We start from the raw sequence: 20,503 nt of genomic DNA on the forward strand, positions 1-20,503 counted from the left end.
ATGACCAGTCTCAAATTATCCTGCTTTGGACCTACCTCTATGGAGAAAATCTGATACTGAGAAAGATGAAAGGAAAGAGAATGACTAGCAGCAAAGTGTTGCTTACAACAGGGATGGTAAGAAGAACTAAAAGTCCAGGTTAGGGACCGATCACCATGGAGAAAAATCTATGTGGTTGCTAAGGTTCAATTACTTGATAGCATATAATTAAATTAAATTAGTGTGTAATTTGAACCGACAGTAAATAATCAGGAAGCATGAAGCTGAGCAAAGCTTTGACTGGTCACATTAGTACGAGAAACTTCTGAGAATTTTCTAAAGCTTGCCTAACCTTGAAGGGTCCAAATACTAATTGGCAACCTTTAGAATGTAAATTCCATTTAATTTGCTTTTATTAATGCAGTATTTCCTAAAAGGGAAGCTGAATATGAAAATTGAACTATTGTAGTTTATTCTTGAACTTTTTTTTTTTTAAAAAAAATTATTGCTTTACTTAATATCCTATTATGCTACATACCATCACACTTCCACCAGTGCATAATCATGCACACTGTTTTGCCTTCCTCAAAGCACACTGGCCACATTTAATACACTTTTAATGCCAGAGTACTTTTACACAGGCAATGAACTGCCTGCTGAAGTTTGTAATCTATGCATTCAAATTGGTTAGGTGGGAATATGCTGCATGATAGGAATTCATGTACTCAATTCCTGAGGAACTTGCAGAGATGGCTTCTGAATTAGATATATTAAAGTGAATATGGGACAAAGATTTTTATTATTTCTTATATTTTGAACAATTCATTTTAGATAAGCTATAATCTTGTCCAAAGCTATTACGGATGTCTGCGTGTGCCTGCTTTCTTTATAAGGATAAGGAACTGACTTTTTAAAGTATCCAGTGGTTTGAGTGCTATGCCAGCAAATCCTTTAATACTCAGATTCATGTATTGTTATATAAAAAAAGCTTTTTAAGTACTTAAACTTGCTCATGTGGAAAGAAGATTGACACACATCTTAGTTTCATCATACTTTCTCTATTACATGGATTAGCCAGTTTCTATCTATGGCAGTTCTCTTAATCTAATGTACAGTATAACCGTATGCCCATAAAATTTGTAGCCAATACTTCTCATGAAAATCAGTGGTTTAACAGGTGAAAGAACTATAAATCTAACCCTAATAGAATTAGGTCAAAATAGTAATATTTATTCATTTCTGCATGATATGAAAAATAAGAAAATAAGAGTAAGAGTTGGAAGAGACTTTGGAGGTCTTCTAGTCCAATCCTCTGTTCAGGTAGAAAACCCTATATCTTGTGATCAGTGCTGGGTTCCTCCCGGTTCGGCCCGGTTCGGCTGAGCTGGTAGCGGTGACGATATGACATCACCGAACCGGTTCTCTTTGTTCAGGAGCTGGGCCCTCCTGCCCCCCCATGTTATTCTTACCTTTTATTTGGCCCTGCCCCCAATCTATTCGCTGCCTCCTGAGTCCCAGCTGATCGGCTAGAAGGAAAAAAACTGTTTAAACTCTTGCCGCGGGCCTTCAAAGGGCCACCTTACAGCTGAGCAGTGTTAAAAGGCAGTGTGGTAGTAGACCAGTGCGCTTGAAAAACAAATGGGTAGACCTGTGCCTCCAAAAATAAATGGGTAGACTGGAACGCTCCAAGAACAAATGAGTAGACCGGTACAGCTCTGCAAGCAGTTAAAAGCCTGGTAGATCAGTAGCTCTGCTAAATTCTAAAGAATTGTCACATGACCATCAAACCACGCCCACAAAATAAGCCATGCCCACAGAACCGGTAGTAAAAATTTTTAGAACCCATCCCTGCCTGTGATGGCAAACCTATGGTACACGTGCCAGAGATGGCACGCAGGGCCCTCTCTGATGGCACGCAAGCCATCACCCCAGTTCAGCTCCACTGCGCATGCAAGCGCACCCTCCGCTGGCCAGCTGGTCTTCGGGTCTCTGCCGCGCATACATGGGGGCTGCACATGCATGCAGGGAGCGGCACATACATTGCATTTTGGGGGTTCGGGCATGCGCATTCACGCGCACCCATGCACTTTGGTCATTCAGTGTGGAAACGATTAGCCATCACTGTTCTAGAGTCTCAACATCCTTTTTACATTGTGGAAACCAAAATAGAATGCAGTATTCCAAGTGTGATCCTACCAAGGCAATATAGACTGGCATTAAAACTTCATGTGAGCTTGATACTATCCCTCTATTAATGAAGCGTAGGACTGCATTGGCAGCTGCAGCACACTGCTGGCTCATATTTAAGTGATTGTCCACTGGGACTCCAAGACCCCTCTCACAATTACTACAATTGAGTCAGGTATTACCTATACCAGTGATGGCTAACCTTTTTGCTGTCGCGTGCCAAAAGTGGGGGTCGCGTGGGGGGTCGTGGGTGCGTGTGCCCACATCCATAATTCAATATGCCCACCCTCCCACACACACACTTCCCTTTTGGCACGCGATGGCACAGTGGACCCGGGAGGCCCGTTTTTCCACCTCCCCAGGCTCCAGGGGCTTTCTAGGAGTCTGGGGAGGGCAAAAACAGCCTTCCCCATCCTTCCGGAGCCCGGAAACAGCCAGTTTCCCAACTTCCGGTGGGACTGGAAGGCCTGAAAATCAGTTGCCCGGTGCGCGTGTGCACACTGGAGCTGAGTTAGGGCAACACTCGCGTGCCCACCAATATGGCTCTGCGTGCCACCTGTGGCACCCATGCCATAGGTTCACCATCACAGACTTATACTATATCTGTGCATTTGGTTTTTCTTGCCTAAATGTAGAACCTTACTTTTTCACCATTTAATTTCATTTTGTTAGGTAATCCTAGTTATGCTACAAGTTCAAGGCAACCACTTACAAGCCTAGATGTTCAAACATGGAGCACAAGTAATGCAGGCTATGCAATTGTTCAGAAGACTTCCCACCTCACAATTAGATCATGACAAACCAAAAAAGTTAATTGTTTATTCCTTTATTGGATAAGGTATATTACAACAGACAAACATATTATACATGCTGTACAAAATATACATTCTGATTACGTGAGAAAATATAAATAGTTACAAGGAAAGAATAGCTATAAGAAAACATTGATTTGCATTGCCCTGGATATTTACAGCTATAATTACTTTGGCATTGGAAAATGTATCAGTAATTTTCTTCCCTGCAAACTGCAAAACAAAACAAAACAAAACAAAAAAAACAACAAAACCCTTTTAAAAAGCACACAAAAGTGAAGTGTTTCAAAATTGCCTAAATTCTAATTCCAGACACAATTCCTCATAGATTTTGCTTTCAACATAGGAGAAAGTATTTGCTTGCTAAGAAGTCATCTCCCCAAAACATAGCTTAGAGAAGCTATATAATGTTTAAATTCTTTGCTCTACAATTTACTTTTAGACATCCTTGTGCTCATAAATATCCTCAATACTTTACTCATTCCAGATTTCCAGTCTGATTGCGGAATCCATCCTAGCCCCAAAGCTGTATGAATTGTTTTACATAAAGTTATGCAGGGAGTCCTTGTATATACAAAGATGAAATGAAGTTCTGGTCTTACATACTTTTCCAGCTTTGGCATCTCAGATTCTCCACAAGCTGTCTCAATTTCCCATAACCTGTTTTCATCACTTAGTGAAGGAAAATTATCTCAAGTGCTAACTTCACATTAGGTAAAAATAGAAATGCTTTAACTATCTGGTAGGTGTGCACCCTGAAGAAGATGCAAAACCAGCAACATGAAATTTTAATGCAGAACTTTCTGTTGCTGAATTATTTTAGCACCTATCAACTTTTTATTCAGATTACAAAAAACAATTCTTGCTTCCTCTCCGAGACACAAAACATGGTTTTAGTGCAGCCTGACTCTTATCCTTCTCAGTGTACCTATATTTTAAAGGGTTTTTAACTGGAACCTTTCTCTTACATAATTCTAAAACTCAACACTTAAAATGATAATAAAGTGCCTCTGTTATCTGGTTAACAGAATGCTTACCCATTTCATCACCTTCCTGGCCATTCTGTACATTCAATGTCTCCCTTTTTACTGCTAAAGTTCAGGTATGGTTCTTACAGACAATAAGGCAGCAAGCATGAAAATTGTAGCTGCGAGCAAGATTAATCAAAAGCTAATTTTTTTGTGGTTCAGTACTTTGAAGCAAACATCTTGGATAAAAGAAGATGATTATTTTGTGCCCTAGAAAGCTGAGCTTTATCTACTTGCTGACAATAATCTGCCTTGACTTTTGTATTTTCAGCACTGCTACAGATCTCAGACAAGAGATCCCTGTAAGATTTGGGACACTGATTTTATGAAGAAATAAACAATATGTAAGTTGGCACTTTCCACTGGTACAAAAACCAAAAGAGCAAGCAACCACTACTTAATGAGTTCATTCTTTCATAGCTTAGTTACCTGGCTGGCTACTTTTTGTAAGTAGGACAAGCCCATTGGGATTCTTAAGTTACAAAGGAATTTTACACAGGAATTTTACTGCTTCCAGCCAGAAATTCTGGCCTTATATAATAAGAGTCTTAACAAAAGCACTAAAATTCCAGCTAGTAAAAAGAGGCCTTTTCCAGTTAAATATTACTCATGAACTTAGTACATATTATTTCCATTAATGGGGATATAGTCACTGATTGATTCATTTATTAAACAATAAACTAACATACAAATAAAGCAAATAAAACCCAGTGCAATATAGCAATAGCAATAGCACTTAGACTTGTATACCGCTTCATAGTGCTTTACAGCCTTTTCTAAGGTGTTTACAGAGTCAACATATTGCCCCCAACAATATGGGTCCTCATTTTACTGATCTTGGAAGAATGGAAGGCTAACTGAACCTTGAGCCGGTGAGAAATGAACTGCTGACAGTTGGCAGTCAGCAGATGTAGCCTGCAAAACTGCATTCTAACCATTGCGCCACCACAACTCAAAACACCAAAAGCTCTCCGGAAAAGCTCAGCCTTCAGTTTTTTTCTAGAAGGCAGCAATTTTGAAGACAAATGAACTATATTTGCCTCAATAACTTTTCATGCCAACATTTTATTATAGAATCATTCAAATGGTTTACAAAACATCTTTTATTGAACTCTGAAAAAAGATACTGCATGAAAACCAGTCTGTGGCTAATTTGCAAATTAGACTACAATCCTATTACTTACTTGAGAGTAAACCTACTGCACTTAATGGGACTTAAATCTGAATAAATATGTATGGGATTATATTGACAGCTATTATTTTTCCTACATTTTGTTGAAATACAAGTGTTTGCCATAGCTGATACAGAGTTTATGAGATGTCTTTTAGCTGCAATCCAGAACTCTGAATTATTATAGCAGGAAAAATTAGCAAGCAGAGTACCTCAAGAATAGCAGATTAGCAAGAACATTATCTCAGTATAAAAAGGAATCTGTAGACTATTGAGGTATACCAGTGATGGCTAACCTTTTTGGCACACTGAGTGTCCAAAGCACATGCACATGCGACCCCCATCTGTGCCCCGTACATGCGCGGCAAAGACCCAAAAGCCAGTTGGCCAGCAGGAGGCGCGCACGCATGCACAGCAGAGCTGAGTTGGGGTGATGGCTCACGTGCCCGCAGAGAGGGCTCTGCGTGCCACCTGTGGCACACGTGCCATAGGTTCGCCATCACGGGTCTATACCTTTTGTTATTCTGACATGATCTTCCTTTACTAGCTGTTCCACTGTTACAATTATAGTGTTGTATAACATTTCATTTTGATGTACAAAACATGTGTCAAATTCCTTCCCAGTCCTGTTGTGTCAAAGGTTTCTTCTATACAGCATTTCTCAATCTTGGCAACTTGGACTTCAATTCCCAGAATTCCTCAACCAGCTTTGGGGAATATGGGAAAGCCAGCAGCGCTGGCTGGGGAATCCTGGGAGTTGAAATCCACTCATCTTAAAATTGCCAAGATTGAGAAACACTATTCTTTGACTAACCATTGATGTTCAATTTATTTAATTCTTCACATCTTACACACTCATTGTTTAATTTCTCAGCCATGGGTGTGAACAGAGGTAATCCGTTTAATTTTTCTAAGCTTGAAAAAAGTAAAATCATTTCAGCATCCATGAAATTTTAAAAATGACTTCACATTAAAATAGTTCAGATATCCAATAATACATCAACTTAACCATCGCTCACATCATATATATCTTTTCCTGTATTAAAAACCAAGGGTGATTCACAAGAAATTCTCCTTATACACAATCTTCCATTCATCAATTACTGCCCATACATAAAACTAGAAAGTGGAAGTGCCACCAAAGAATGAAAGTCTCCAGTTAATGGCACAACATTTGATAACTCCAATCATGGAGTGCAAAAAAAATTAATTATGAACCATCCCATCTGCATCATTCTTAGTAAACATTAATTTCTGATTTCTGGGAAAACAAGTCAGAGAAGTCAGAATGATGTGATATTTGGCATAATTTTTTTAAAAAACTTACATTTCAGTCTCTCATCTCTATTAGTGTATACAAAATATTTATATTATGTGTATATATTTACATCTGAATACTTCAGAGAGAGAAAAAGTAAATAGAGTTTGTGATTGGACATACTGAGGTTCTCCTAGTTGTCAGATGGATAAAAAAAACACAAAACAAAGCAAAGTTTCGTATTGATGAATACCAAGGAATCTTGCTAAGTGGCTCTTTTAAAGTTATTTTTTTTTCAGCAGGAAAGATAGCATATGTGAACCATTCTTGGGAATGTTTCTAAGACAACAGACACTTTTTAATCACACTTCCACCACTGTGTTGCATCTTCTTTTTTTCACCATCCGTTTAAGTCTGAGCTTTAATATATGCTACTTATTGGAAAATAGCAGAAGGAAGTGAGTTTGCCCTCAGCATGCAGTCAGTGGTCTGTTCCATTAAAGCCTCTGTTGGAAGCATGAAACTTTTTTTGCCATGAGTCAAAATATGAGGTAGCAAAAATACTAACAAATGCTTCAAGCTGCTAATGTTTCTTATTTCATTTTTATGTAGCTTCACGATGTTCTTGCACGTCCTGAGTCCTGTTAAAATCAAAGTTGTATTGATGTAATCTGTGATGAAGCCTAGGAGGAATAATCTGCTCTGGCTCTTTCTCTGAGATGCCTTCATTTCGCAGAACCTCTGGCACCTCATGGGTCTTAGATGGAGATGAACAATGAGGGTGTAACAACCCCAGATCATTATTGATACCCCATAAAGACTGTTGAAAAAGATCTGTGGAAGGAAAAGTTAGAAATTTGAATTTGTAAACAACCTCAGCACTAAGATTCTCAACAAACCCCAATTTCATCTATAACAATACATTGAAATCATATATTCACTATTTTTCTATGTTTAGGGATAACTTTGTACATTTTATAAAAAGCTATATATTCAGATATATCTACAAAAACATAAGCTAACCAAAGTCTATTCCAAATTAATACACTTCTTAAGAAGCACATATATCTAACAATATTTATAGAACAATCTTGGCTTCAGTGTTATTAAGGTAACTTTACTAGACCTTTTTTAGTCAAATTTCTATTTTATTTCTTGCAATAAATGCTACAAGGCATATTTGGAAGGTATTGTGTAATTCTCATTCTTATTCACATGTGAGTTTACACTGTGGGATAGTCCCAGTTTGAAAACTGGAGCTTAATCTTTTTTAATTGGGAGGGGGCAGATTCAACGAGCTAATGATATTAATTTCTGATTGATCTAGGCATAAAAAATATTGAAAGAATATCTCAGGTTGTCTAAAACTATGGAGTAGCAACATATTAAATTAAAATATCTTTTAACTTCCCTATTTGGTAATTTTTTTAAAGGATGACTGGTATTTGCAAGAAAGTCGGACAAAAAAATGGAATATATCAGATTTAAAAATGAATTATTTAAGCTTTATGAGCTTAACATGAAAACCCAAAATTTTCATGTTTATTGACTTCAGAAAACGTTTTAAAAGGTATGGCCATTGACTTCATTATGTTGGAAAGTAAACATATGTTTTCCTATTTTGCTTAATATCCATTGTTAATATGATTTTAGGAAATAACAAGATGGTTATTAAGTGATTTTAAATTATATACCAACTATTTCAAATACATTATATATAGAACAATGGAGTTATCAACTATGGGGTACAACCAAAAATATTTACTCTTTTACAATGGCAGGATAGAACCATCCTAGATTTACAATCTTGGATTGATGAAATGTATTCATTGACTTCTTATGAACTGGCTCTCTAGAGATATAATGGAAAACTAATTAATATTGTTCCGTATGGTCATAGTTAAATGTTACGTTTAAAAGCAGTTGTCTTCTATATAGATACATATATTATGTTTTTACCTTTTTCATTGTTTTCTTTTTGTATCTTTTTTGTTTCTTTTTATACAGGAAATAAATAAATAAATAAAAATATACTTATGGAAATATGAAAGACAATGTTTAAATAACTTATACTTTTGGCTTCATAAATAAATTACATGTAGATATATTTTGAATAATGGATCTTGGAGATTGGAGATCAACAATAAGAGTACATTCTGAGAGCCACTTAGATCTAGTGGTTAAAGCAACAAGCTAGAAATTGGGAGACCATGAATTCGAGTTCCACCTTAAGCATGAAAACCAGTTGGGTGATTTCAGGCCAATAACTCCCTTAACTAAACCCATCTCACAGCTTTGTTGTAGCAAGAAGAGGGAGGGAGTACTAGATATGTTCAATGCCTTGAATTATTTATAAAAATAATAAAGGGGAGATAAAAATAAATAAAAAACAAAATTCTGATAAAGGCAGATTCACAGTGTGTATTTTGCAATGTAGCTATTAAGTATTTTGCAAGAGCCAATTCATTATTTAGGTGAAAATGAAATCATTTAAATTTCAACCAAAAAAAGCAGGGCGGGGGGCACTTACCACTGCCACAGGACTGAGAACATGGTTTCCTCTCATGTAGCCTGTCTTGAGTGCTAACAAACACAGCCCTATCTTGGCCATCTGAAAGGCTATTAATAGTTGTGGTTTCATGCTGAGGGCATCCAGGATAGGGCTCTTTAGACATCTGTACCATTAGGCTGGACAGTGATTGATCCAGTGGATCATCTTCAGTGTTGTATGTATAAGGACAGTACTCCCTGTTTCGGGAATAGATATTGGCATTGTCGTAACAATCTGAGCAGATCACCAATGGCTCTGTGCCACCTAATGAAAAAATAACAATGACAAGTTGGAAAACTCTGGCATGATCGCTTCCACTAGGAAAACAAGTGACAAACACTTTACTATCTATGGGAAAACCTTTGAGGATATGGAGTTTTGCAAACAAAAGCCAGAAGAAATAGAATCATACATTTGGAAGGGACTTCAGAAGTAATTTAGTCCAATAATTCAACCCCTGCTCAGTGCAGGAGCGGCTTGCTCATAATGAGCATTTAACGAGTCTAACAGCAGGAGGGTTGGGGAGGGAGAAGAACCCAATTCCAGCATTCTCTCTGTCATCTGAATTAAAAGGGGGAACTAGCAAGCCCTTGTCAATTTATTCCAGGCCTTGCCCTCAGGTTTAAGAGATGCTTTCTCCCAGCACTTGGCTTTATAGGTGCTATTAGGAGAGCTTCAATTAGTTAAAAGTAGGATTGGATGTTAGTCCAAGAAAACTGGAAGGCACAACTTGGAAATAAGAGGAGAGAGAAGGAATTGTTTCTCTACCTACTCTCCCCCATTTCGTGACTGTAAGGAATTGGTTCTGGGTTTGCTTGCTTCTTTGCTGGACTTGTTCATACAAATGCAATTTTCCCTTCTCTGCCTCTTCTCCCTCTAGCCTTCTCTTTCACCAAACAATCCTAGGTTCCTGATTTTAAATCATTTCTATGTAGTATTTTTTTTTTCTATGTAGTATCTAGTATTTTTTTTAAAAAAAGAAAGCACATATACAAAGAAAAAAAACCCAACCAATGGACTCATTTTTTAAAAGCTTCGTTCTGTCATTAGTCCTGCAGCGATGACGAAATGATTGTGGAGGGTAGAGCAAATGATATCTAAGCTGATGAAAGGAGTGCATCAATAAAGAAAACATTTTCACACCTGACACCCAGTGGGTTCACCTACCCGTGTTGCAAACTCAGAAGTAGCCCTCAACTAACATCCATTCATTTAGTGACTATTTGAAGTTACAACAGCACTGAAAAAAGATACCGTTTTTCACACGTTTTATAAACGTTGCAGCATCCCTATAGTCATGTGATCAAAATTTGGATGCTTGGCAACTGGTTCATATTTATGGTAACTGCAGTGTCCCGGGATCATGTGATTCCCTTTTGCAACTTTCTTACAAGCAAAGTCAATGGAGAAGCCAGATTCACTTAACCACCGTCTTAGTATCTTAACTGCAGTGAGTCAGTTAACAACTGTGGTAAGCAAGGTCACAAAATGGGGCAAAATTCATTTAACTATAGGTAGTCAAGGACTACTTATAGTATGTGCTACATAAGAGATTAATTATGTATTTAATCTTGCTTTGATCAATTGTAATTCAGTTCACATTCTTTGAAAAATCTCAACAATCAAGCATTTGATGGGTCACAGTAAATTGGCTGTGGAAAATAATCTAATTTTTGCTTAAGAATAAGACACATAGGACTTACCATCTGGGCCTTTGTGTAGGTAACTATTGGAGGGAGGCATAAGTTGCTGATTGCTTCCTGCCTCAGAATTACTGTAGCCTTCCTGTGGCTCTGACAGAGTCCCTTGAGAAGATAAGTAGCTAGGAATATCAGGAGGCAAATTTACCTCTTCTGAAAAAGGGAGAAAAATCCAATAGTTAACCATTATATTTTCAATATGGCATTAGGCTATCTAGCAACTAGGTATCTATTATTATGGCTAGAAGAATAAAATTTCTTGAAAGCATTTTCATTTATTCTTTTCCAATGCTAATTTATCTCCATTTATTAAACTATAAAAAATTAATAGTTTTCATACTTAATTCCACACTATAACACTATTTTTCCTGAAGATATGACAAAATGTAATTTTTGAAAAATGCTATGCAATAAACTCAAACACTGCAAGCTTATCACAAACAACACGGACAAATTTGTGCATATTTATTTATAGCTTTCTTAATTTTCAATATTTTAACTTTATATATAATCCCTCCTAGAGGCTGTACATATTATAATGAAAGGCTCTGGCATTACCTCTCTGACAGAGGTTTGATAGTTTATGAAAAAGGTATTTCTGGATGTGCCAACAGATGTCTACTGAGCCACTTTAGATGGAATAACTCAATTCCTTTTACCAATTGTCATGCTAACTATGAAATGAATAAGATTAAATTTTCAGTTTTCCCACCTGTGTTAGTGATGCTATAATCTTCACTTTTTCTTCTCATGTGATAGATAACAATAACCCAAACGAGAGAGGTGCCTACGACACAGCAGACCACAACAATGATCACAATCCCAACTGTCGTCCAGCCATCGTCTCCAATTCCAATGCCACTTTGGGAGGAGTCACAGTTGGGTGAGGATAAGACATATAGATAAATATGGCCACGCACTGTCCCAAGTGTATTAGACATAATGCAAGTATATTTTCCAGCATCCTCTAATCCCGCATCTACTATGATGAGCAGTTGATTGGCAGCCGCAAAGAAATGCCGTTCTGTCACTGTCAGAGGGCCATCATCTTTGGTCCAGTTTAGGCGAGGGGCAGGGCTGCCACTAGCAATGCATTGCAGAACTGCTGTTTCACCTTGAGCTACAGTCCTGTCTTCCAGAGGCCTAACAAATGAAGGTGTTTCTGGAAAAACAAACATGATACTTAAAATATGTGCAAACACACAGACTAAATGGCATCAAAATATCTTCACACCAGGGATTCATGGGAAAAATATTGCCATAAATATTTGGAGATGTTCAATTTGATTTTGGGATTAGATCACATTTAAATTCAAACCAAATTAACAGTATTGTTTTTCATTGCTTAAACCTAAGGTCAGCATTTTCTGATACCGCACTATGTCGGTATTATTTTTTAATAATTTTATATAAAGCTGTCATGACGGTTAACCATCAATCCTAACATTCCTCTCTTCCAAAAGTGCCCAAGACCTAACACACAATAACTGATTTTAACTTTCTCAGAGGGAAAACAGCTTCTGAGCTTATACCTGTAGAGACAAACCACCTGAAATATATCCAAGTATGAAAATGACTCATGTAGCTTCAAGTCTGCTTACCTAACACAGTCAATGTTACATTTGCTGATATACTGCCAGCCACATTTTGTGCCATACAACTATAAATCCCCATATCTTCAATTTTCACATTTACTATGAAGAAGACATCATCTTCGGGCATCACGTGCATGCGCCTTTCACGAGCTGCAGGGAAATCTGTGCCGCCATCTTTTTGCCAGGATATCTGGGGTGGTGGATGGCCTTCTGCAGCACATTCCAATTTAGCCATGGCTCTAGTACGTACTGTCAAATCCATGGGAGTTTTCACAAAAGAAGGCAGCTCTGAATGAAAATGCAATAGAATTAATATGGGAATTTTCCTTATACAGAACATACAAAATCCACAAATCTCCCCTTGTTAAAAGCTTTAAACATTTTTTTAAACTTAGATTTATACCAAATATTTGGGAAACTATCTGGATTTTAGGAGAGAAAAAATAAAAATTATCCTCAAATCCAGTTTCTGACTCAAAAGATAGTTGTTTGTCCACTAAAAAACAAAAGCAAACCCACAACCATCACAAACTAGGATTAATCAATCTGGCCTTGTTTCAAGATCTAATTTACTCCCAAGGTTTAATAATGATTTGGAGGGGCAAACAAAAAAGTAAAATGATTTTCAGTTTCTCTGGAACAACCCATGTTGTCTTCACTTTTTAAAAATCTTTTCATCCTTCAAGGTTAAGAAAGTAAGTAATTTCATTACAGTAAACACAATAACACATCCTCAGTCTGGACAACCTTACTGGAATGATGTGATTTAGTACATTAAGAATTAAAGGACAAATGTTTTCCATATAACTTACTGGCCTCATCCTTTACATCAGATGAATGACTGTCCAAAAGTATTTGGGTACCTGAATGCTGGCATTGCAGGGAAACTGGGTGTATTCTATCTCCAGATGGGAGGAAATTTTAAAATAAAAAAAGCCAATTCACAGAAATTGGACTGAACCAGCCAAGAAGTAAGTTATATGGAAAACATGTATTTCTTAATGTACTAAATCTCATCATTCCAGGCATGCCTTGACATTATCCATGCTGCTTGCATAATTCCTGTTACCACTGTGGTTGTTACCGTGTTACTTGTTGGCACCACTCTACTCCTCCTCCAGCAATTGCACCTGGAAGACTCTTCTGCACAAAGCAAAGACTGCTGCTCTCACTCTTTCTTCCACAATCTCTTTCTAATGCTTCTGCTACCACTAATTCCTCAAGTTACAGCTCTCCTGACTCTAATACAGTAAATATATCAGACAAGAAGCTACAGAAAAACACAAAAGCTGCTGTTGCTGCAGTTGCCCCAGCCATCTCCACCCATGGAACTGCTGTGGCTGCCTCTTCCTCTTGCTCAGTTTGGTCTTCACGGGAACATTGAGCCAAGAAGCAAGCTGGCTGTTGTCTAATTTAGTTAACACAGGTTAAACTGTAACATGGCTTATTTGTTTTGGACTTTGTATGTTATGCAAACTTATCTGTTATAGCTTTTCCCCTAAATCACAGTTAAAAATCCTTAGTATTTATATTTATATTGATTTTTGTTTTCCTCTTTTTAAAAAAAAAAATGAAAAAAATGGTCCTTTTGCCTAATCTCTATGTAAGAAGTCTTTCATAACTTTTCAGCACCAGCTAATTTTTTTTAACTACTATTTTAGGGAGGAACTGAAAAGGGAAAGACTGTTGGCACACATTTGGAAGCTAAACAAACTCTGCAAATCTTTTTTTTTTTTCCTGATGAGACCACGGAAGTGATCTGTTGGGGTTGTATCACATACCAGTGAAACTATAGTCAAAGGATATGTAAACACATATTTATTTCTCTTAGATGTCTCTTCTCCCCACACAGCACTACCTGGGAAAAGCGAGATCACTTAGGCCAGAGATCTAAATTGCTTACTTGCAATGAACTATTGGAATTACATGAAAGACAAAGGCTCTCAATCCCTCTTTTGTACAGATTAATTTCAATTTCACATCATTATTTTTTTTTTCTTCTTAAAACAAAGCAAAACAAAAGCCACACTTCTGCATACCATTGATAGTCAACTTGGCCTTGTTGGAATAATTAGACCCAAAGTGATTGAAGATGATACACTGGTATTTTCCTTCATCAGTAAAGTTCACATTGAAAACATGCAGGATAGAAGTATATTCCAGGATTTCACCATCTTGTTGTTGGTACCTGACATAATTTTCTATATCTGCATCATATAATATTTCACTGTCCTTTCTCCAGGCAGCAGATATAGGTAAATCACTGCTGCTCACGGCCTTGCAAGTGAGGGTCACATTGATTCCTCTAAGTGCAACTGTAGTCTCAGGATGTGTTCTAATCTGTGGCTTGGGAAAGTCATCTACGAAAAACAAATAAAAATTAGCTACATGTGCTTTTCAAAAGGGAAACGCAGTAAATACTGATATATATTTTAATGTAATTCGTCAGAAGTGAGTAGGTGGGCATGAAGCTTTGAAACCAGATGGATATGTGTAACATATCATTGTTACACTACAATGATAGCAAGAGTTACATTATAAGACAACCCAGGCATTTTCAGAAGGTCTCTCATTTCTCATCATATGCTCAAAGGGTTTAAAAACACTTTTTAGTCCATATTTGACAAGGAAACATCTTGCGGCACTAATCTGTATCTTTTTTACTGCTCCAGATTTTATTCATTAAGAATCTGAATAATCTATTTTGAAAAATCCATATTGTCCTTGGCAATATAACATACGCTTATTTTCCATTGGCAAGGAAAGTATGTAGACAACTATTTAAAAGCTGTTAGAAGGAACAAACATGAAGACAAGGGGTTGGCTGCTGCAAAGTGCCCATCTTCAAAGCTAACACTATACTGTACATTGCTAATGTAATATAAAACTTGCCATAAAAACTTTAGCCAAAAAGTTGCACGTAGCCCATTAAGATTCTTCCGTAGCTCCCAGAGCTTCCTCACAATTAATGAGAACAAGAAATTGGGCACGTTTAAATGCTTAAGTCCTGCAGATTTTTAAAATATTCATTTCATCCATTAGAAAAATGTTTTTCAATCTTGGCAATTTTATATATTCTGTTATCCTGGGAATCAAAGTTCACACTTCTTGTTGCCATGTTTGAAAAACATTGCCTTAGAATCTCTATTTCACCCTGTCAAGTTTACTTTTAGAGACCTTAATATCCCATGCAAGGCCAGGCATGATTCATAAACCAATGGAAGTTACTCCTAAAAAATATTAATAATATTGCTTTGAAAAGAAAGAGAATGCTGAAGTATTAAGGCCATTGTACTTATCATTTTTCTCTATCATTTAAACTTTCCCTTAACATCCAGGTTGACTTATTTGACGATCTGGCTCTGGTGAAGTTTGTTTACTGAACAAACTAGAAAAAAATGTTCCAGACAACTTCTGAAATCTGAGTCTAGGGTTTCTAAGCCAACATTTGGGCTAGTCATATATGTGCTTAACATATATGTGAAAAATCATGACAATTCACATAAGCCAGATGGGTAAGTTAGTGAAGTCATATTTTTCTTCCTAATTCATACATGCAACCATTTTTCAGGACAGAAATTATCAGTAGGTTCATCATAAGATGACATTATTTTATTTTTAAAAAAGATAAGAAGACACAAACCACAAACAAAGTCTTCAGTGTTCACACTGAGAATGCTCCTTCCAACTAGCCATTCGGGATGAGCACAAACGACATTGACAGTGTCCTGCAAACGGCTGTGGAAAAGCCAGTGTGGGAGCCATTTCAACTGGCAGTCACACAATAAGCTGCTAGTGTTCAACAACCTGAAAACATAAGGCGCAAGGAAAATGCTGTAAGGTAAAGAAATAACAGCTTGCTTACAGTTACAGGGCATGATTCTTTTCCTTGCTTATTCCTACTAAAAATATTTGAAAATTGTAATTAACATTTCAATATTATATGCTTCATTTTCCTAAAATGTATCATAGATGTAACACCTTCAATATTTTACATTCCTATCAACCAACTCACATGCACAGAGCTAATACCTAATGAGAGAGAATTGTATTTCTAAATATAATCATAATTTAATCATAATTATGATTACAATGTTATTAGAAATAGTAAATCATTACAAAAATAAATAACTAGATTAAACAATCTGCACTAATTTCAAGAGGCTGTAAAGAAAATCTTGTGAAGGAAGTAAACTATCTTATTAAAGCTATATTCATATCAGATTTTTTAAAGTAAACATAATAGCAATACATAGCAAAAAAGTGTGATTCCATATTTATTTTTCTGCAAATGCAATTTGTAAAGACTGAATATTGACTATAGCCTTTAAGCTTAATTTAGTTAGTAATGCACTTTAGGATAGCACTGGTTTGAAACACTGGTTGATGGATTTCAAAATTTTTTACTACTGGTTCTATGAGTGTGGCTTGGTGGGCGTGGCATGGCTTGGTGGGTGTGACAGGGGAAGGATACTGTAAAATCTCCATTCCCTCCCCAATCCAGGGGAAGGTTACTGCAAAATCCCCATTTCCTCTTGATCAGCTGGCACTTGGGAGGCAGAGAATAGATGGGGGCGGGGCCAGTCAGAGGTAGTATTTACCGGTTCTCCACAACTGGCCAGAACCTGCTGAAACCCACCTCTGGTTTGAAATACTAAAATGTAGTATGATGTCATTTGATTTAGCATATCATGACCATAGTGCCAGAACCAAGGCACTATGTCTTGGCTTTAAAAAAATCATCCAACAAAATATAATGAAAGAGAGACAGTCTGAATATATACCATATATATTCTTTCTTAAACACAACCTTGTATATAGCTGGTAAAACAATACATTGGATCCTTTGATGTCTATATGCTGCTGATCTTGATCTGTTTTTATTCTTCAATAGTCATTACAGCTGTTATCTGAAATGTTTAATGCATTCTGCATTTTACTTTTCAGTATTTTTAATATATTGCCTAACTTAAGAAAAGTTTTGCCTGTGAAGTAAGGATTCCCTTTGTCATAGAGAAGATAATTCAAAAGTAGTTTAACTAACCAAATTATTGCTGTAATCAGAAAAAAAAATCCATATCAATTAAAAAGTGTGTTACAAATACAAGTTCATTTCAGTGCAACTAATTTATTAATATTTAATTAATTAACATTTTTCTACATTAGATACTTACAATTCTTTAAGAAGAGGCTGGGAAAAACCACCTTCTTCAATAGATACTATAGCATTGTTGGTCAGATCCCTACAAAATTAAACAAAAACCATGTATTAGTAAATTTGTTTCATGATTGAATTTTTAAAACTGGGTTATATTCTACAGAAAAACAGATTGTCCCGTTCCCCACCCCCCCCAAATAAACAGCATAAGATATACTTACAGATATTCAAGGGTCTGAAGATCAGAAAGTGCTTTTTTTGTAATTGACTTAATTTGGTTTCCCTGAAGAATCCTTTGGGGAAAAAAATAGCAAAAATATTTATACTGAAGCAAGACAAATACTGGTGTAAAAAAAAATAATTCAAGGCCTTTGATAACTTATATTCTCTGCCTTTTGTAGCAACATGACTAAGATAACCAATTATCACCAAAAAAATAAACAAAGTGAAAAGTATGTGAATTCTAATTTATTTTAATAAAAAAATAATTTGCAAAAACACATGCAACATTTTAAGCAGACCACACGATGGCGCCAGTCTGCTACAATTTGCAAGTTGTGACAGGATGTAGAAGAGCGAGTGCTACTACATTAGATTTCATCTCGAAGTTGGTAAAGAAAAAAAGGAATAGTAAGCGTAAGGTTTCATAGAATACCCAACCTGTACAGAGACAATAAGTCTTATGAAATACCACACACAGAAAAAAATAAAGATTAAAACTCTTAACAGTTTTTATTTCAACTTGTTAGGTATTCCTTAGAGACAGAGTGATTACTGAGGCTAAAGTCCTCTACTTGTTCTCACATTTTTTTTAGCTTCTTGTAGATTCTAACCTTTAATTGGAGACTCAGGAGAACAGTATTCGTTCTCTCCTTTTGCTAACTTGGCATCAGTTTCTGCCTTTGTTGTAAAAGAACCAAAACATTTCTTTTTTTTAATTGAGAGGATGGGGGGAGGGAATCTCAATCTGCATGTGACTCAGAGCAGATATTGCTCTTTTGTGACTGCATAAGGTATATGGCTGATTTTAAGAAAAACTTAATAAAGCAACAAATCCCAACAAGAAACTCCTCTCCAAAATATATTCTTACTAGATAGCAACTATATGACTTATAATTGATTCTTATCTATCAATGAAGCCGCACTAAAACTCTTTTCCTTTATAATGTGAGGGTCAAAAGAAGAATCGGTATACATATGGCTACAAAAGTTTTATTTAAAAAGAAAAAACATACAGTCTTGCTGTACATTTCCTTGGGCAGACCTCTATAGCTTTTCCAAGTTAGCTTTCATGTAGTGCTAAACCATAATGTAATCTACTTTTTCTATCTTATTATATATGAATGAATACAGTAAATAAAACAATTTTATAGCAATAAACATGGTTAACATAAAAACATATTATGGTTTGTAGTTATTTTACCAAATGCAACTATTTAGTATAATGTATCCATGGAAGATATGATTAATTTTTATTTCTGACTTACTACTTTTTGAATGTATTAGTTTGCCCTACCCTCTAACCCAGTGCTTCTCACCCTTGGCAACTCTATGGGCTTCAATTCCCAGAATTCCCCAGTGAGCACATGAGATACACTTCTCTAATCCATAGCAGAATATTTAAACAAGACGAATCTGGAACAAAATCTGATCCAACAAATAATGTTTCCTTCCCTTGCTTGTAATACTGCTTCTAGCAGCACTTTGGATTTTTAAGAAAAGTTCCCAAAACAAATTATACTTTAACTTATTGGCTGGAATGGACGTATTTACCTATGATTTACTCAATAAACCATAACTATGTCCACACAGTATGCCAAGCTAAACTGGGGTTTACAACCACATTTTTGCGATGTCATCATCATTCATTTTAGACATTGTCTATCCATTGGAGGATGAAGGTCTCCTTCCATATGATTGCAACAATTTGGTCCTAAGCTTTCTTTTGCCAATTGGGCCTGCAATATTTGCTGATATTGTCTATCCATATGTTACAAATAAAGCCCTGTCTTCTTGAAAGCATAAATTTTTAGGATAGTATTTTTAATAAACTGAATTGAGAATCTTTTTATATCACATTCATAAAACCTGACATGCTCAACTATTTTTAATACTCTAGTATCAGATCTAAATTTTAAATGATGTGAAGGTTTCTAAAAATATCAATAAAACAAACTGTCCCATACTCTGAAGGTTTCACTTTTAAATCAATCAATTCTACAACTTTTAAAACTTACAGTTTATTAAGTCTCTCAAGACCTGTAAATGCTTCATTTGCATCTTCTATGGCCCAGGAGATCTCATTATTCCGTAGATCTCTAAAAATATAAATAAACATTCCAAATAAACATTTGACAAGCAAAGCAAAGCAAAACAAAACCCATTCTTCTAACCCCAATTACTCCTCTCCCTTTCAGGTTTTGCCATTTTTAAGATTCGGTTTTGCAATAAAAAAAAATCCTCATATGGATGTTCACATTTCTGATTAGTATAAATGCTGGTCTCATGAGATATAATTTGGTTAAAAAAATATGACTGGAAGAACTAATACATGAACATAGCCCCAATGGGAAAGTGGAATTATGGAAAATCACTAGAGCTAAAGCCAGACAGCACTGTTACTCCAGCTGAACAGTATCTATTAGTCTTTAATGGCTTTAGTATGTCATTTACCACCAACTTGTGAGCCTCTTCAACGGAATTAATGTTGTACCATTGTTGTAAATGATTTTATGTTAATGAAGCAAGAAGCTTATAACATTAGCAAAGTAAGAGATGAGATACAGGTTGAGTGAAGAATTGCTAGCCAGAAAAAAAACAGATTTTCAGAGAGACATGTGAGTGGTTTTATTCCCAAATTCTATTATATGCCAATGAGACTTCCATTTATCCCTTTGTGCTCTACATCCTTCTAAAGGATAGAACAGAAAGTTGTTAAAACCAGTGAACTCCTAAGAGGAAAAGAGGATGCTTAGCTGAAATATAATAATCTTCATAGTGCTAAGGACAAGTCATAAATTTATAACAACTTTCACTTTCCTCTCAGTTTAGTGAATTCAGAAAC

General features: G+C 36.1%; 1 protein-coding gene across 2 annotated transcripts in view; it reads right to left on the minus strand.

Annotated features, from left to right (window-relative positions):
* Positions 1–2,976: 2,976 nt before the first annotated feature.
* LRIG2 (leucine rich repeats and immunoglobulin like domains 2) overlaps positions 2,977–20,503 on the minus strand; it is a 56,696-nt gene continuing 39,169 nt past the window's right edge. For both annotated transcript variants that reach the window (XM_034414285.3, XM_034414284.3), the window contains 10 exons: positions 19,677–19,757; positions 17,661–17,732; positions 17,456–17,524; positions 15,925–16,088; positions 14,321–14,641; positions 12,288–12,569; positions 11,399–11,848; positions 10,690–10,839; positions 8,966–9,250; positions 2,977–7,269 (listed from right to left, as the gene is read on the minus strand). In XM_034414285.3, coding sequence (XP_034270176.1) covers positions 7,040–7,269; positions 8,966–9,250; positions 10,690–10,839; positions 11,399–11,848; positions 12,288–12,569; positions 14,321–14,641; positions 15,925–16,088; positions 17,456–17,524; positions 17,661–17,732; positions 19,677–19,757 — 2,104 coding nt within the window. In that variant the 3' untranslated portion in view covers positions 2,977–7,039. The remainder of the gene's footprint in view (positions 7,270–8,965; positions 9,251–10,689; positions 10,840–11,398; positions 11,849–12,287; positions 12,570–14,320; positions 14,642–15,924; positions 16,089–17,455; positions 17,525–17,660; positions 17,733–19,676; positions 19,758–20,503) is intronic.

The sequence above is a fragment of the Pantherophis guttatus genome, chromosome 3 (genome assembly GCF_059756535.1).
Source record: "Pantherophis guttatus breed Tessera chromosome 3, ASM5975653v1, whole genome shotgun sequence".
Taxonomy (NCBI): domain Eukaryota; kingdom Metazoa; phylum Chordata; class Lepidosauria; order Squamata; family Colubridae; genus Pantherophis; species Pantherophis guttatus.